The sequence below is a fragment of the Pseudonaja textilis genome, chromosome 17 (assembly GCF_049901715.1).
Source record: "Pseudonaja textilis isolate UNSWEBS1 chromosome 17, rPseTex1.2, whole genome shotgun sequence".
Classification (NCBI taxonomy): Eukaryota; Metazoa; Chordata; class Lepidosauria; order Squamata; family Elapidae; genus Pseudonaja; species Pseudonaja textilis.
Window position 1 is genome coordinate 5,582,079 of NC_142006.1, and position 13,720 is coordinate 5,595,798.

The 13,720-nt window shown below is 59.5% G+C and overlaps 2 protein-coding genes across 2 annotated transcripts; one reads left to right on the forward strand and one right to left on the reverse strand.

Annotated features, from left to right (window-relative positions):
* Positions 1-2,904: 2,904 nt before the first annotated feature.
* On the forward strand, positions 2,905-8,240 carry RNF208 (ring finger protein 208). Its single transcript, XM_087914496.1, has 2 exons — positions 2,905-3,753; positions 5,559-8,240. The coding sequence occupies exon 2, from the start codon at positions 6,223-6,225 to the stop codon at positions 7,021-7,023; it is 801 nt and encodes a 266-aa protein (XP_087770622.1). The 5' UTR covers positions 2,905-3,753; positions 5,559-6,222; the 3' UTR covers positions 7,024-8,240.
* Positions 8,241-10,160: 1,920 nt separating this feature from the next.
* LOC148124524 (ring finger protein-like) lies at positions 10,161-12,521 on the reverse strand. Its single transcript, XM_087914506.1, has one exon. The coding sequence runs from the start codon at positions 12,220-12,222 to the stop codon at positions 11,152-11,154; it is 1,071 nt and encodes a 356-aa protein (XP_087770632.1). The 5' UTR covers positions 12,223-12,521; the 3' UTR covers positions 10,161-11,151.
* Between the last annotated feature and the right edge of the window lie 1,199 nt (positions 12,522-13,720).

Genomic DNA, 13,720 nt, shown 5'->3' on the forward strand with positions numbered 1-13,720 from the left:
CCTTCTCCCCAAGGGACAGGCAGGCCGGGCAAGTGCTTTTCCCCAGAGCTGACGCTAGGGGTCAGCCCTCCCTTAGCCCTGGCCTGTTTCCCCTCCCTCCCTCCCTCCCTCCCAATGCTTGAGAGCTGAGGAGTCTGGGGTGGGAGGGGGTATGTTATCTCAAAGGCCCCAGGTTAACTAATCTGATGGATAAGGTGCGCGTGGCCTGCCTGCCTTACATACTGTCCGACATACGAAAAGAACTCCTAGGCAGGCGGTATAACTTTCTTAAAGCAAGGAAACGGGAGGTGCGTAGGCACATGGAAATGAAATGAAAAGAAAACTCTTTAACTTTCCCCCTTCCTCCCTGCTGGTTCCCAACGTGGGTTATTGTGCGGGCGATACTAAGGCCGCACTGTCCTCACAACCTCCAGCAAGCCCAAGAGCCTCCGGCACCCTGAAGCTCAGCCGCTCAGGCGCACCGCTTCAGCCACACGGAGGGGCTCTCCAAGGGCTGGGAAAGCTCCCCTCGGCCCTGGTCCACCCGGGGGAGGTCCAGGCCAATCCAGTTGCCTCTTGCCGACAGGGGCCTAGCTGGCCTGACTCCCCACGCCCACCCACCCCCTCTCCAAGGGCGGAGGAAAACTGGCCATTGTGGCCGCCCACCGAGTCTCCGGCTGGAGGAGAACTTGAGGATTTCCTGCCCCGGGACCGGCACTTCCGCCACCTGGGCCCCTCCCTGTGGTTATCACACACACACACCCCCATGTGGGTTCCACCCTAAGTCCTGCCCCGTGCTGCCTCTTAGTCACACTTAGCAAATTTCCCAGCTCAAGTCATGATCGGGGACAGCGATGCTATTCTCATTATTACTGTTATCATACCAGGTCAGAGTATCTCTCTGAGCAAGTTTCCTTAGTGTGCCGGTGGCTTTCTTGGTTTCCCCAGGGAAGATTCTGGCTGAAAAGACGGTGGCCTCTCTGCCTTTTGCAGTTCTCAGCCAGGAGCCTGCCAATGAAGCCTGCGTGGCCTCATTTCCCTCGCTTGGTTAGTCCAACCAGTTTCAATTAATTTCGTCTGTATTTCCCTATGAGTTAAGGCTATTAGATTAGAAGGAAGACACAGCTCATCCATAACACACAAAGCTTTGAGTACTCCTTGAAGGGAAAAAAAAAATATTGTTCTCTTTATAGAGTGTACAACGTGTACAATGGGATTGGCTGAGCCTCCCTTCGTGCAACACAACTCACAGCGAGGACAGAAATTCCTAACCCAGTCCCAATCTTATCACGCTATGTGTGACCTTGTTGCACAACGCCACAGCCCCGCAAGTCTGTCACACTATGTTGACACGAAGTTATTTTCCGTTCAGAAGTCTCACAGCCCACGGGTAGAAACTGTTCTTCAGCCCGTTGGTGTGCAGCCGGCTCTGCTTCTCTATCTCCTACTCAATGGTAGGAGAGTGAAGAAGGGCTGACCGGGATGTGAGGATTTTCCTCGCTCTTCTAAGGCAGCGAGCCCTAGCGAGGTCATCTAGTGGTGTCAGGTGTCAACAAACAATGACAATGCCCAAGCACCTCCGAACCCTCCAAAATTCCCTACCTCCTAAAAACACACAAGCATCCGCACAACAGACCACGTAATACTGTCCAACAGCTCACTGATGATCGTCCTTAAGTTCATTGTTAAGTGCAATTATGGCTCTGGGTAAAAACTGTTCAGGAAACGTGTGGTCCGAGTTTGAATTGTTCCGTATCTTCTGCCATGGGGCCTCGGTGGAAACAGGCTGCCCTGCCTCAAAGTCCATCTTCAAGGATGGCATCTGCCAGGCCTACCTCTGTGAACGCCCTCTTGCCCCCCTCTTGCCCCCCCCCTCCTTCGATGTCCAGCGGGGCGGGGCAGGGGGCCACCAAGAGAGACTAAAGGGCCGGAGAAAGAAGGCAGCTTTGTGCAAAGGGCCCAAACACAGCTAGGCGGGGCCAAGGAAGGTGCGCATGCAGGTAAAGACCAATTGCAAGCAGCCTGTCATTTGCGGCTCTCCCATGGCTGGAGGAATGATCCCACTAAGCCAAGGGTCTTCAAACTTGGGAATTTTAAGACTTTGTGGATTTCAACTCCCAGAATTCCTCAGCTAACATGACTGGAGGAGGAATTCTGGGAGTTGGAAGTCCACAAAGTCTTCAAGCGGTCAAGTTTGAAGCACAAAGGAATTTCGTTATCCCACAATCCTGATTTCCCTCCCACTTTTTTTGGGGGGGGGGGGAAATAACCTCCATCCTTTCTACTGAAGAGACAGTCCTCAATGAAGGCCGATTCCCTGCCCCTTCTGTGGGTGTCCCCTGACCCATGTGGGGTACAGACCCCCAGGGAACAAAATGATCCTCCCCACCCCCCACACCCCGCCTGCCTTCAATAACTTTTGCCAAGGCTCAGCATAGTCCCAGAGGAGGAATCCGCTCAAAACAACAGCACCCTGAGCCAAATAAAAAACCAAACCCACTTGGATTGTGGGATAACGAAATAAGCAGTAGTCTTACTGCTTATCTTATTTTCCGAGCAGTTTACGGACATGGAAAAAAAAAAAAAAAGGTGGGGATTAAAAGGGATTCGGTGAGCTGCTTCTCACTGAGGCCAAGATGGAAACTCTGCAAGGTGGATCCCGAAATTGGGGAATGGAAAGCACGGTGGTGCCTTGGGTGCTAAGAAAGGAGGCTGATGCCCTGCCTGGCCCCAGAGCCTCTTTCATTGTTTATTTCCACTGGGTGGGGGGGTAGGCAAGCAGGCTGAGCGAGTTTGGGAGGGATGGCTGTGGAGGGGGGGGGGGTTTAGAAGAAGGGGGTGTGCGTTGGCCTGAGCCACAGCAAGGGTGGAAGCATCAAGAGCTCCTGGGGTGGGGGGCGGCGGCTGCAGAGCGCCTTCCTCTCTCTCTCCTTTGGGCTCCCGCCCAGCCCAACTGCTCCGGGGTGGAGGTCGCCTTGGCCTGTGCTTTGCCCTTCGGGCTGCAGAGCGACCTACCCCGCAGGGCTCTCGTTGCAGGGTGCAAGGGAAAGCCCGGGCCACCCGGGAGCCGGAAGGAAGCTGCTGCAATCGCCGCCGCCGCCGCCCAAGGTAACTTCGCAACGGCCGGGCGGCCGAGGAAGGCGGAGCGGAGGCCAGCGAGCCTCTTTTTCTTCTCCTTCTCCTCCTTCTTCTTGCGCGACCTGCCGACAGAAGCTTCTCCGCAGCGCGGCTGGCTGGCTGGCAGGAGCGGGCGGGCGCTAAGGCAGCGCAGCCCGCGAGGTCGAGCCGGCGGCGGCGGCGGCTGCTGATTGAGGGAAACGTGAGCCGAGCGAGCGGGGCTGCCTGCATCACTGCAGTGCTCTCACTGCGGAAAGAGAGGGGGACGGAGCGAGGCGGCGGCCGCGGGTGCTAAGGCAGCTTCCCCATCGACCAGAAGCAAACCACCCCGCCGCCGCCGCCTTCGGGCCGAAGCATCCCCGGGAGCCCGCGCATCTCCGGCCTTCCGCCCGCCGCAGGAGAGGAGGCAAAGCCGCCGCCGCCGCCGCGGCCTCTCTTGGGTACCAATCGCGCCCGGGCGCAGCTTAAGCATCCCCGCTCCGCCTCGGGGCCGCTCGGACACCGAGAGAGAGAGAGAGGACCCTCCGGCCGGGCGCTCCCCCTCTCCGCGCACCTGCTCCACCTCGGACGAACCGCTGGAGCGGCGCCAGCCTGCTGGGGAGTCAGCTGCGGAGGATGCCCGGGGTCCCCTGGACAGCCGGGAGGGCACGGCCGGAGGTGAGGATCCGGGAGCGCGATGGTGGGGGGTGAGGGAGAGAGGGTGACGGAAGATCGGCCTCAGGCCAAGCAACATGGACCCGGGAGTAGCGAGGCCTCACCAGGCAACCTTCTCTACAAAGACAGCAATCTAGATGGGCTTGTCGGAGACCAAAACAGGCCACAGGCTTCCGGGCCTCTGCAAGGAGGGTGGTGGACACGGCCACCATGGTGGCCTGAATTCGCCAGGCCCTTTCCCTCAAAAGATGCCCCCCCTTCCCATCCCTCCTCCTCCATTCGCGTCCTCCTTTCACCAAACGTCTCTGCCACCTAGAAGAGATGGGCCAGCAGCAGCGCCTCTCTCTCTCTCTATCTTGGGGACCAGCCTCAAATTTCTGCTCCAGAGAGATGCGGGACTTGCATCCGAGTCCCCAGAAGCAGCTGAAAGGACGCGTGAGCGGTGTGGCAGAGCAGAGCAGAGGTGCCAAGCGGTCGTCTCTTCCTGCTCTCCGGGTCGCTCCTGGCCGCGAGCCTTCGCTCCTTGCTTTGCAAAACAGGCTTCTTGGGACGAACGCGGGGTTGGTGCTCTCACCCCGTGGCACCGATTCCTCCCCATCAGGGTCTGTGAGCCCCTTACTTCAAAAACTGCAGTGTTCCACCCTAAAAGGTTAGTACGCATCAATGCCTCCTGGCTTGTCCCTGGTGAACCTTAACCAATGGTGTCACCTACAGCCCTTAGATTGGTAAGCTTAGATCTCCACATCTCCGTTGCTTTCTTCAGCAACAAACCCCGCATCCCCTGGGGGCTTCTGGTCTTTAAACGAACCCCCCCCCCAGGAAGAGGCAGGCTAACACTGGCCGCTTGGAGTTCCCAGATTCCCCCAGAGGAGGAAGCGGCTGGTTGCACTCGGCCTCCGTGGCCAGGTTTGTGGCTGGAGAGCGAGGGAGCCCTTGACGTGGAGAAGGGGCCGGGACTCTCAAATGCAGAAGGGCCGGTGACTCTCTTCGTAGGGCAGTTTGGAAATTTGCCTGGCGCTGTTTGAGCAGATTGTTCCTGGAAGCTGTGGACGGAGATTGGCACAGCCCTCACCCAATCCTTTCCCCAGTCTCAACTGGGATGGGGTTGAGGGAGATTTAGGCGAGGGAGACCTGCCTTCAGAGTCCAGGGCTCATTGTGAAACTTTTCCACGTGGCCCCGCAAGGTCAGCCTTGTGCTCCATCCGTGTCCCGAGTGCGTTGGGAGCCGGAAGGTCTTTTGCAGGGTTATCCTTTCACGTAGATGCCCAGGCCCTGTCTGTTGCCCCTCCCCACAAGCTGAGGTTTGAAAAACGTCTTGCAGAACACCCGGCCTTGTCCAGAGCGCCAGACCCCTCGGACCTGTCTCCAGGGAGGGGTGATAGCTGAAGCCCAGATAAGATGCTTGGCACAGAGACGGTGCCCGGTTTGGTCCCTGCTATCTCTGGGTAGGAGGGTCAGGGACAGTCAGTGCCGAGCGAAGAGGACCCACTGCCCCCATATGGCACTGTTGCTTCAGAGCAGCGGGCAGAGGAGAATTAAAAATGCTCCTAGCCCATGGAGAGTAAATACGCAAAAAAAGGAAAGCGGGCACTGAGTAAGTCAGGGAACAACGGAGAAACAAATGACAATTGCCAGTGGGGATTTGAGCAAGAGGCCCAGGAAGATGCCAGGCGGGATTGCTGGTACTTTAAAAGGAGACTCCGGTTGCTGAATGCATTTTATCTGTTGCTTTGGGGTTCGGGAAGCAAAGGCACCCACAAACACTGCCGCCCGTCTGGTGACTTGCCTTGCTCTGCTTTGTTTTCCAGGGGTACCTGAAGGGCCAAGCCTATTCCAAGTGAAGAAGGAGCAGCTCACCCAGAGCGAACCCTCTGCCTGGCACCGAAGCAGGACCGTGCCCCACCTGGGGGCCTTTTCCCGGGACCTGATCGTCAGGGAAGAGCACCGAGAAAAAGGTGCACACGTCACAGCTCAGGAATTTGCAAAACACATTCTTGAGCGTTGTTAGGATCTCCCCGCACCGTAAACAGGAACCAAGGCGGCGCAAGGGGAGGGGAGCGCTCGGGCCTCCCTGGACACTCCAACGGCATTCCAAACGCTCCTCTTCCCCCCGCGTGGAATCAGCCATACCAGCGGGGTGATAGACAGCCCACCAGCCTGCGCTCTCCTTGGCCTCCTTTCCTGGTGGGCCGGCTGAGCATGCTCCCTGGCAACTAGGCCCAACGCCCGGCTGCCCAAGAGAGCTGGGTCCGTGGGGGTAAAGAAATCTGGTGTGGATATCACCCCTGGCCTGGCAACCTGTCTTGCCCAGAAAGCGTGGAAGGCCCAGGCCGCAGCCGGCGCGACGGTCGGAGCTGTTTTGGCAGCCCTGCTGCAGGATGCGTCCCGGCCCTGCTGTCCCCCTCCAGCGCTGCCCCTCTATGGTCCGCGCCCGGTTCAAAGCCTGGCTTGCCCCCAGCCCCATCTAGCCTCATGCAGGAGGCCTTCGGGGGACCCAGAGCTGCGGACAGGAAGGTGAAGAGCCTCCTCATGTCATGTCTGAAAGGGCAGCAGGTCATCCTCAAAATGGAGGCCATGAAGATCATCCACCCTGAAAAGTTCTCCGAGCTGCAGGGCTCCCAATCACGCTACGCCCCGGCCCCTCGCCGGGACCCTCCCCTGGTGGCCAAGCGGGCCTGGCCCTCGGAATCCGAGATCATCGTCAACCAGGCCTGTGGGGACATCCCAGCCTTAGACCACAACCCGGGGTCTCTGGGGCTGTCGAGGACCCCACCCCTGCCCCGGCGGGAGAGGCTGTATCCGGGGCAGCGCAAGGGCAGCTCTGACCTCTGCTACCACCGCCAAGCTCCGGCCCCGGACGAGGTGATCGTCAACCAGTACGTGCTGCGCCCCTCCACTCCGCCCGAGCCCCTGGAGTGCCCCACCTGTGGCCACACCTACAACTTCACCAACAAACGCCCGCGCATCCTCTCCTGCCTCCACTCGGTATGCGAGGAATGCCTGCAGATCCTCTACGAGTCCTGCCCCAAGTACAAGTTCATCTCCTGCCCCACGTGCAAGAGGGAGACGGTGCTCTTCACCGACTACGGCTTGGCCGCCCTGGCGGTCAACACCAGCATCCTCAACAGGCTGCCGGCCGAAGCGCTCTCGGCCAACCAGGCGCAGTGGAGCAGCGAGACCGACCGCAGCTGTTACCAGACCTTTCGCCAGTACTGTGGGGCAGCCTGCACCTGTCATGTCCGGAACCCGCTGTCTTCGTGCGCCATTATGTAAGCCGTGTCTCCACCCCTGCCCCGCTCTGCCCACCGTCTCTCGCCGGCCTCGGCAGTGGGATTGCCTGAGGGAAAAGAGGGTGGCTCCTGCGGCTCCTGGGATACGCCAAGGCCGACTGGACTGGCCCTCCGGGATCAGCAACCCTCCGGCTGCAGGTGCCCCTTGAGTTGGGATGGCTGCTGCTTTGAGGAGAGGAAATAATCTTGGAGGGGTCACCCCTAGTCGGGAGGGCTTGCTCCCGGGTGTGGCACTTGGAAGAGCCACCCAGGAAGTGCTGTGGAGGCCCGACCGCCCACTGCCGTCCCCTTCCATTTGCCTCCCCTTCCTCTGTGCATCTGAGAGACCCTAACCCACGCTTGGATTGGATCTTCAAGGGTTGGATTTGTTCTCTTTCCTTTTCAGCTCACGGCTTAAATCCCGGTGGGGAGGATAGGGCGGTAGTTGGGAGAAGACGAGCCAAGGCAGGACCCTGGAACAATACAGAAATGATGCCAGGCGGGGCCTGTGCTGGAAAACAAGGCAGACGCCAGTTTTAAGTTATTTTGCCAAAGCTTCTGATTCTGCGGCCAAGCGTTGGAAATGCACCCCGTGCTGCCAACTGAAGTCCAATTGCAAACAGGAATTCCTGAAGAATCACCCTGTTTTCCTGGCGCAAATTCTTAAGGGAAGCGGAAAACCAATGTACAGTTTTAAATCCTCGTTTTGGAGGATGCGTCCCTCAGCCCCTGTTTCAGACATGCATTTTGTTTGGGCCCTTGCTGCTGAAATAAAATGGACTGAGCGCAGTGATCCTTGGGTTGCGTCTCCTGGGGCAAAGGGAAAGGTGTGCCCCCTGGCAATGGAGGTTCTAGGCGTGGCAAACACCGCCCCTCCTGCCCGTGGCACGGAATCTCCTCCCGGGAAAAGGAAAGTGCTCTTTTCCGTCTAGGGCAGTTTCAGGAGCGGACAGTCTGTGGGAACACCCCGCCAAACTGTAGCCAGGCCCCGATAACTGTGTCTAAAGACCCCTCAGTCCATGAAAAAAAGAGCTTCCCTGACTGAAGGGGCAAAGAGAGGGCGGCCAACACAGTTTGATCCCTGGGATGTCATGACAGTGTCAGGCTGGAGGGAAGAGGGTACCCACTTCCTCTGGCAAAGGCGAGTCCGGGAGGAAGTGCCAGTCTTGCAAAACATTCTGTGCCAAGTTAGGAAAAAAAAAACCACCAAAAAAAACAAAAGCCATAACTTGATGTGAGTCCAACCCACGCCCCAGAAGTCAGGCTGAGAGAAAAGGGCATCCCTGGGTGATCCGTCTTCCCCATGCAGAGCTGAGATTTGCCATCGCGTTCGCTCGCCCTGTGGGCCTTTCTAGAAGTCAACCAGGAAGGCTGGCCGTGATGGGCAAAGGGTCACCAAGGGGTTAAGCTGGGTCCGAAATCTGGAGAACCCGCAGCGCAAGGAGGGCTGGGAGCAAGGCCCGGTGGGAGCCCAACAAACCCTCCAAAGAGGGACGCTGACTCTTGCCCAGCCGGGGATGCCAACATCGGTCGAAGGGCAGAGCCGCCTCTCCAGGCTCTTCTCGGCTTCGCTTCCAGGGAAGGGAGCCGACGACGGGGAGCCAAGGCCCCAGGGTCCCTCTCAAGGGGCGAGAGGAGGAAAGTGGTTCAGGAAAGGTCTGGGATTGGCTTGGCCAAAGGCCCACAGCCGCTTGTCCCTTCGCCCAAAGCCCAGGTGGACAGGAGAGGGAAAGGGGGAGCTGTAACCGTCAAGCTGGAAAACAAGATGGCTGACGAAGAAGATCCTGTTTTATACCTGGTGGTCTTGTTAACCCTCAGCCAAATCTAAATAAAGAATGCTCCTGAACCAACCTGTGCTTTCCATTCATGTGTGTGGATAGAGAGAGGGGTGTGTGTGAGAGAGAGAGGAGCAGGGGTGCAAAGAGGTCAACCCGCAGTGGACTGGGTGCCGGAGGAACCACTGGGCTCTGGGCCGCAGAGGCGGGACTCCCTCCGCTGACCGCTCTTGTCTGCAGCCAGACAGCTCAGCGTCAGATGGCTCAGCCCTCTCCTTGCCCTAACCAGCCAGCACCACGGGGGGACCAGCCAAAGGCAAGACAATTTCAGCCCCTCGTCTGGAAAAGATGAGACAACCAGCGGAAGGAAAAGCTGTGAAACCTGGGCTCCCTCCAGCGGGTCTCCGAGGGCGTCAAAACCAGCTTCTCTGGACCAGTTTGTAGAGATGCAACTGGGCGGGGAGAGGAGGATAGAGAGCAGCAACGTGACTTCTGACACCCCGGGGCCCCCTTTCCTGGGGAAGCAGCTCCCCCTCCTGCTCTTATCCTGACTTGTGGCAAAGAGGCCCAGGCCGGCTTGGCCTTCGCCAGCTCTTCCTCTCGTGCGCTGGCTTCCTGCCTCCTTCAAGATACCCAGCTCAACCCTGAGCTGCTGCTTTGAGGTCAATGGGAGATGGGCGGGCGGGGGGGGGGTTGCTTTGCCTCCTCCGCTGTTTCTCTCATCTCTTCCTCCACGTAGTTCTTGCTGCAAGGTGGAAAGAGGAAGTGGTTCTCTTCTGTCAGAAGCTTTTGCAACAGAGTGAGAAATGCTTGAAAAAAAAGGGGGTGGGGGGGAGGAAGCCTAGGAGAGGTGTGGCGGTTGGGGTCACGGCGGGGCAAAACGGCCCCTGGAAACGGGTTCAGAGACACACACCACGCACACAAAACGGGACTCCCAGGGTCATTTTGGTGAAGGATTCATATTTGTGTTGTAGGAGACCCCACACCATAACACATCGGCACACGGCACCTCACAGAGGTCATTGCTGCACAACACAAGGTGAGAACAGGCTCTGGGGTCAAATGTTAAAACGCCTGCTGGCGTAACCCTCCCCTCCCTCTCCCCCTCCTGCCCTCCCCTCCTTTGCCGAGAGGCCACAAAACACAAGCAGCTCCCCCAGCCACGGCCCTCCCCTTCCCTGTCCAGCTCTCCCAGGGGGGAGGTGTTCGTGAGCCTCCCCCTCCCCAAAGCGGCCACCCTCAAGGGACCCTCGTCTGCTCCACTAAGTAGAGTCGATTCCAGGATGGTCTGGAAACCCCGGCCAGAAAGGAAAGCCACACGCCTTGCTAGGAAGGAGCAGTGAAAGGACTGAAAGCGAGACAGCCATTCTCGGAAAAGCCTTTATGTGGGTCTGCCCCAGACAGCTGGCGTTTTGCCATTCGGGGGGGAGGGGGCAGGGCGCAGGAGAGAGGGGCGCTGGGGGGGGGGGTGTCTTCCAGGTGGGCAGACTGGAGAAGCAGCTGCTACGAAACCTCCTTGCGGGACACAATCCAGAGAGGCTGCTGCAGTGGAACAAAGCCAGCGGCCTTCGGGGCAGCTGCTGACCGGCGGGCTGCCTCCCCTCGGCTTGGGGCAGGCCGTGCCAGCCGCTCCCCACTCCGTCCTCCGCCCGGCCTCTCCAGCGGCTCCTCCACCAAGCAAGCAGAGGGCGCCTGGCACCTGCTGAGTCACTGCCAAGCAAGCCAGAACCCCCGCGCGCTTGCTTGGCCCGATTGCCTGGCACCTCCCTCTCTTCCCTCAGCCCTGTTACAACTGGACGGTGATTGTTGTCGGCAGCCACCATTCCCTGCGACACCCAGGCCAGAAGCTCCTGGCCAGCCTCCCGTCTTTGCTGGCTGGGCTGAGGATGGAGAGAAGCCCCCGCAGGGAGCAAGGATCAGAGCCTGGGCGAGAAGTCCCAAAGGCTGGCATGGGCCAAACGAGGCCAGTTTCCTCAAAGGCCCTCTGAAAGCACAGGAGGCCAGGCTGCCAAGAGCTCACCTGCTTGGCTGCCCCTCCCTCTGCCGCCCAGCCTCAAGGCACCAGGTGCTCCTAGCCGGCCCCGATAAGAAGGCCCATTTCCTCAGGCGCTCAGAGCCGTCTCCAATTCAGCTGCGACCCCCTGCCAAGGCCACCGTCCTCTGCTCTCCCAAGGAGCGGGCTTCTTGCTTTGTCGGAGGAGTGGGCAGCGTGCCATGGCTTGCTCGGTTCCCAGGGAGGCCACGCAGAGAGCGGCACCGAGCGCCGGCACTTCCCAGCTTGCGGGCTGTGTTTGGGGGGGGAGGGGGTCCCCACCCTCGCTCGCAGCCCCGGGAGCCGAGCCAGGCCATCGGGAGTCCTACTTGTCCAAAATGAGGAAGAGCAGCAGTAGCAAAAGGATGGGCAGGAAAACCAGCAAGAGGCTTAGCATTTCCGCTGCGGCCAGAGCCAAGAGAGCCGTCCGGTAGCACCAGGAGCAACGCCGCTCCAGCTCTGCCAGGCCACCCACCAGGCAGGCTGGGTAGCGGAGGCAGGGGAGGAAGCCCATCACGCGGCCCGTGTGGAAGCGGACGTGGAAGTGGTGCGCCAGGCCCCCCCAGAACCCAGGCTGCCGAGGCGGCAGCGGGCTGAAGGCGGGAGGCGCCGGGCCCTGGGCAGCGCTCAGCAGGAGCAGCTCCTCTTGCAGTTTGCAGATCTCCCACTCCATCATGGGAGTCTTCTGGCGGCAAATGGGGCACCGCACACGGCCAATGTCGACCGCGCTGCCTGCCTGCAGGATGGCCTGCAGGCACTGGCCGCAGAGCACGTGGCTGCAGTTGAGCACGGCCGGCTTGCGCTGATCTTGGTCGTAGAGCTCCGTGCAGATGGGGCACTCCTGCTCGTCCCCCACGGGGTCCTCGGCTTCGATGCAGCAGGACTGCACCAGGGACCCCTGGGCACCCCTGGCCGGGGCTTGGCTCCCCAGCAGGCAAGCCCCTTCCGTTTCCTCCTTTTCCCCCAAAGTCAGCTGGGGCGCATTTCCCGACGGGCAGCTCTCCTCCTCCTGCCCAAGCGCTGCAGGCCCAGCTGTGCCACAGGCCTCTTCGGTCACTGGGGAGCCTTCAGAATCCACTCCCGCCTCATCCAGACCTCCTTTCAGATGCCAAACGGGGGAATCGATACTTGCCTCCTCCTCCTCCTCCTCCTCCTCCCTGAATCCAGAGGGGTCACCTGCTGCTGGCCCTCTCCTGGGCCCTTTGCCTTCACTGCCATCCTCTTCCTCCTCTTCCTCTTCCTCCATAAACTGGGCACCAGTCCGCTCTTCCTCCAGCAAGCCTTGCTGTAAGTCGCCCAAGGAGGGTGCAGCCCTGAACACAGACACCTCCTTCTCCGGGTGAACCAGAACAACCGGCTCTGCCCCAAGGGCTGAATCCGAGGGGATTGTCCCCATCCCCGTCTTGCTCCCAGCTTCAAGGTAAAGCAGTCCGGAAGCGGATCAGCAGCTGCCGTCTTCTGCTTCCCGGGGCCGAAGTTGCCCGTGGGACATGGCAGGCTTCCATCTCGTCTAGCTGGAAAGTCTCGCCCGGGAAGAGCTCCGGGCTCCACGGCCCTGTGCTCTCCGGCTGGGCGGCCTGACCCAAACAAGTTGCCAGCTGGAAGGCTGGCACCAATTGGGATCCTCTTTCAACTTGCGACAACCGAGACTCTGCACCGAAGGTGGAGCAGCTTCCTGTCGGCTGCAGGCCAGGGGGCGGGGCCGGCTGAACAGGTAGGACCATCCAGGTTGCTCCATGGGCAGCAATGCTGGCAGGCGCAGCTCCTGTTCTCGCTGCCTTTCTGTTGGGAGGAGCTGGGCTGCCCCCTTCTTTGGGCTGGAGGGGAGGAGGGGGTGCTGCTCTGAGCAGCAGCAGCAGCGGCTGCCATTCTAAGCACTGCCTGTTTGAAGGGGGGATCTTCTTTGCAGCTTAATCGACAGCCCTGCTCACAGGGACGACTGCTGGCAGCCTAATGGAGGCCGAGAGGCCGATTCTGTCTCCCCGTTGGCCTCAGTTCTCGTCCTCTCTCCCTACCCCGGACCCTCCTGCACAGCGTTTCCATGAAGGCCAGATCCTATTCGAGAGACCTGGAGGATGTGGCTTCTGGAGCGAGGCAAACTCTACCCTTGTGTTGTTGTTTTTTTTTGTTTTTAAACTGTCCATGTTCCCCAGCTCTCCACTGGCACCCATGTGCCACTTCCAGGTAGGAAGGAGTGAGGTCAGCTTTGGCTCAAGCCGTGGGGCCCAGCCTATTTTTCTCTGCTCGTGGGTGGCACAGTGGCAGCAGCCACAGCAGAAGGGCTGAGCTGGCAGCAAGAGAGGGCAGGAGCGGTCACATCTGGAGGAGTCCCGAGTCTGGACTGGCCAGGACTGGACTTAGCCTGGCTGCTGGGCTAAACGGCCTGCCTCCCGTGCCTCTGGCCTTGGCTGCCTGTGAAGCCAGCTGCTTCGTGCTGCAGGAACAGAAGCCCCAGCCAGGTTAGCTTTGGGGGGACCCCAGACAAGGAACCCCCTGAAAATGACAAGGGAACGAAGGTCAGTCGGGCGAAAACAAGACCTCTCTGGCCAGAAGCTGGCTAGGAAGTGACGGTCCCAGCCTGACCTCTTCTGGGGCTGCTTGGAGCAGCTACTCAAATCGAAGGGACATACTTTCTTCCACTTTTCCCTTGATCTTTTCACCCCCCGGTTTGAGAAGAAGATGTTATATTCCCCCTTTTGCAAACCGTGAAGGAATTCTACTTCTTACGGTGAGAAAAAGAATAAACTCCCTGTCCGGCGACTATTTTCGCAAACTCTGTAGGGGCAAAGGCGGTTGGGTGAGACGCGACACTCGCACGCCACAATTTAATATAATTTAAGGGAGTTCAGTGGGGCTCCTCTCCCGTCTTCTCACGCAAGAGTGAAACCACCGTC

Coding starts and splice junctions, on each gene's coding strand:
- LOC148124524 (XM_087914506.1), bottom strand. CDS start 12,222: ATGGGGACAATCCCCTCGGATTCAGCCCTTGGGGCAGAGCCGGTTGTT.
- RNF208 (XM_087914496.1), top strand. CDS start 6,223: ATGCAGGAGGCCTTCGGGGGACCCAGAGCTGCGGACAGGAAGGTGAAG.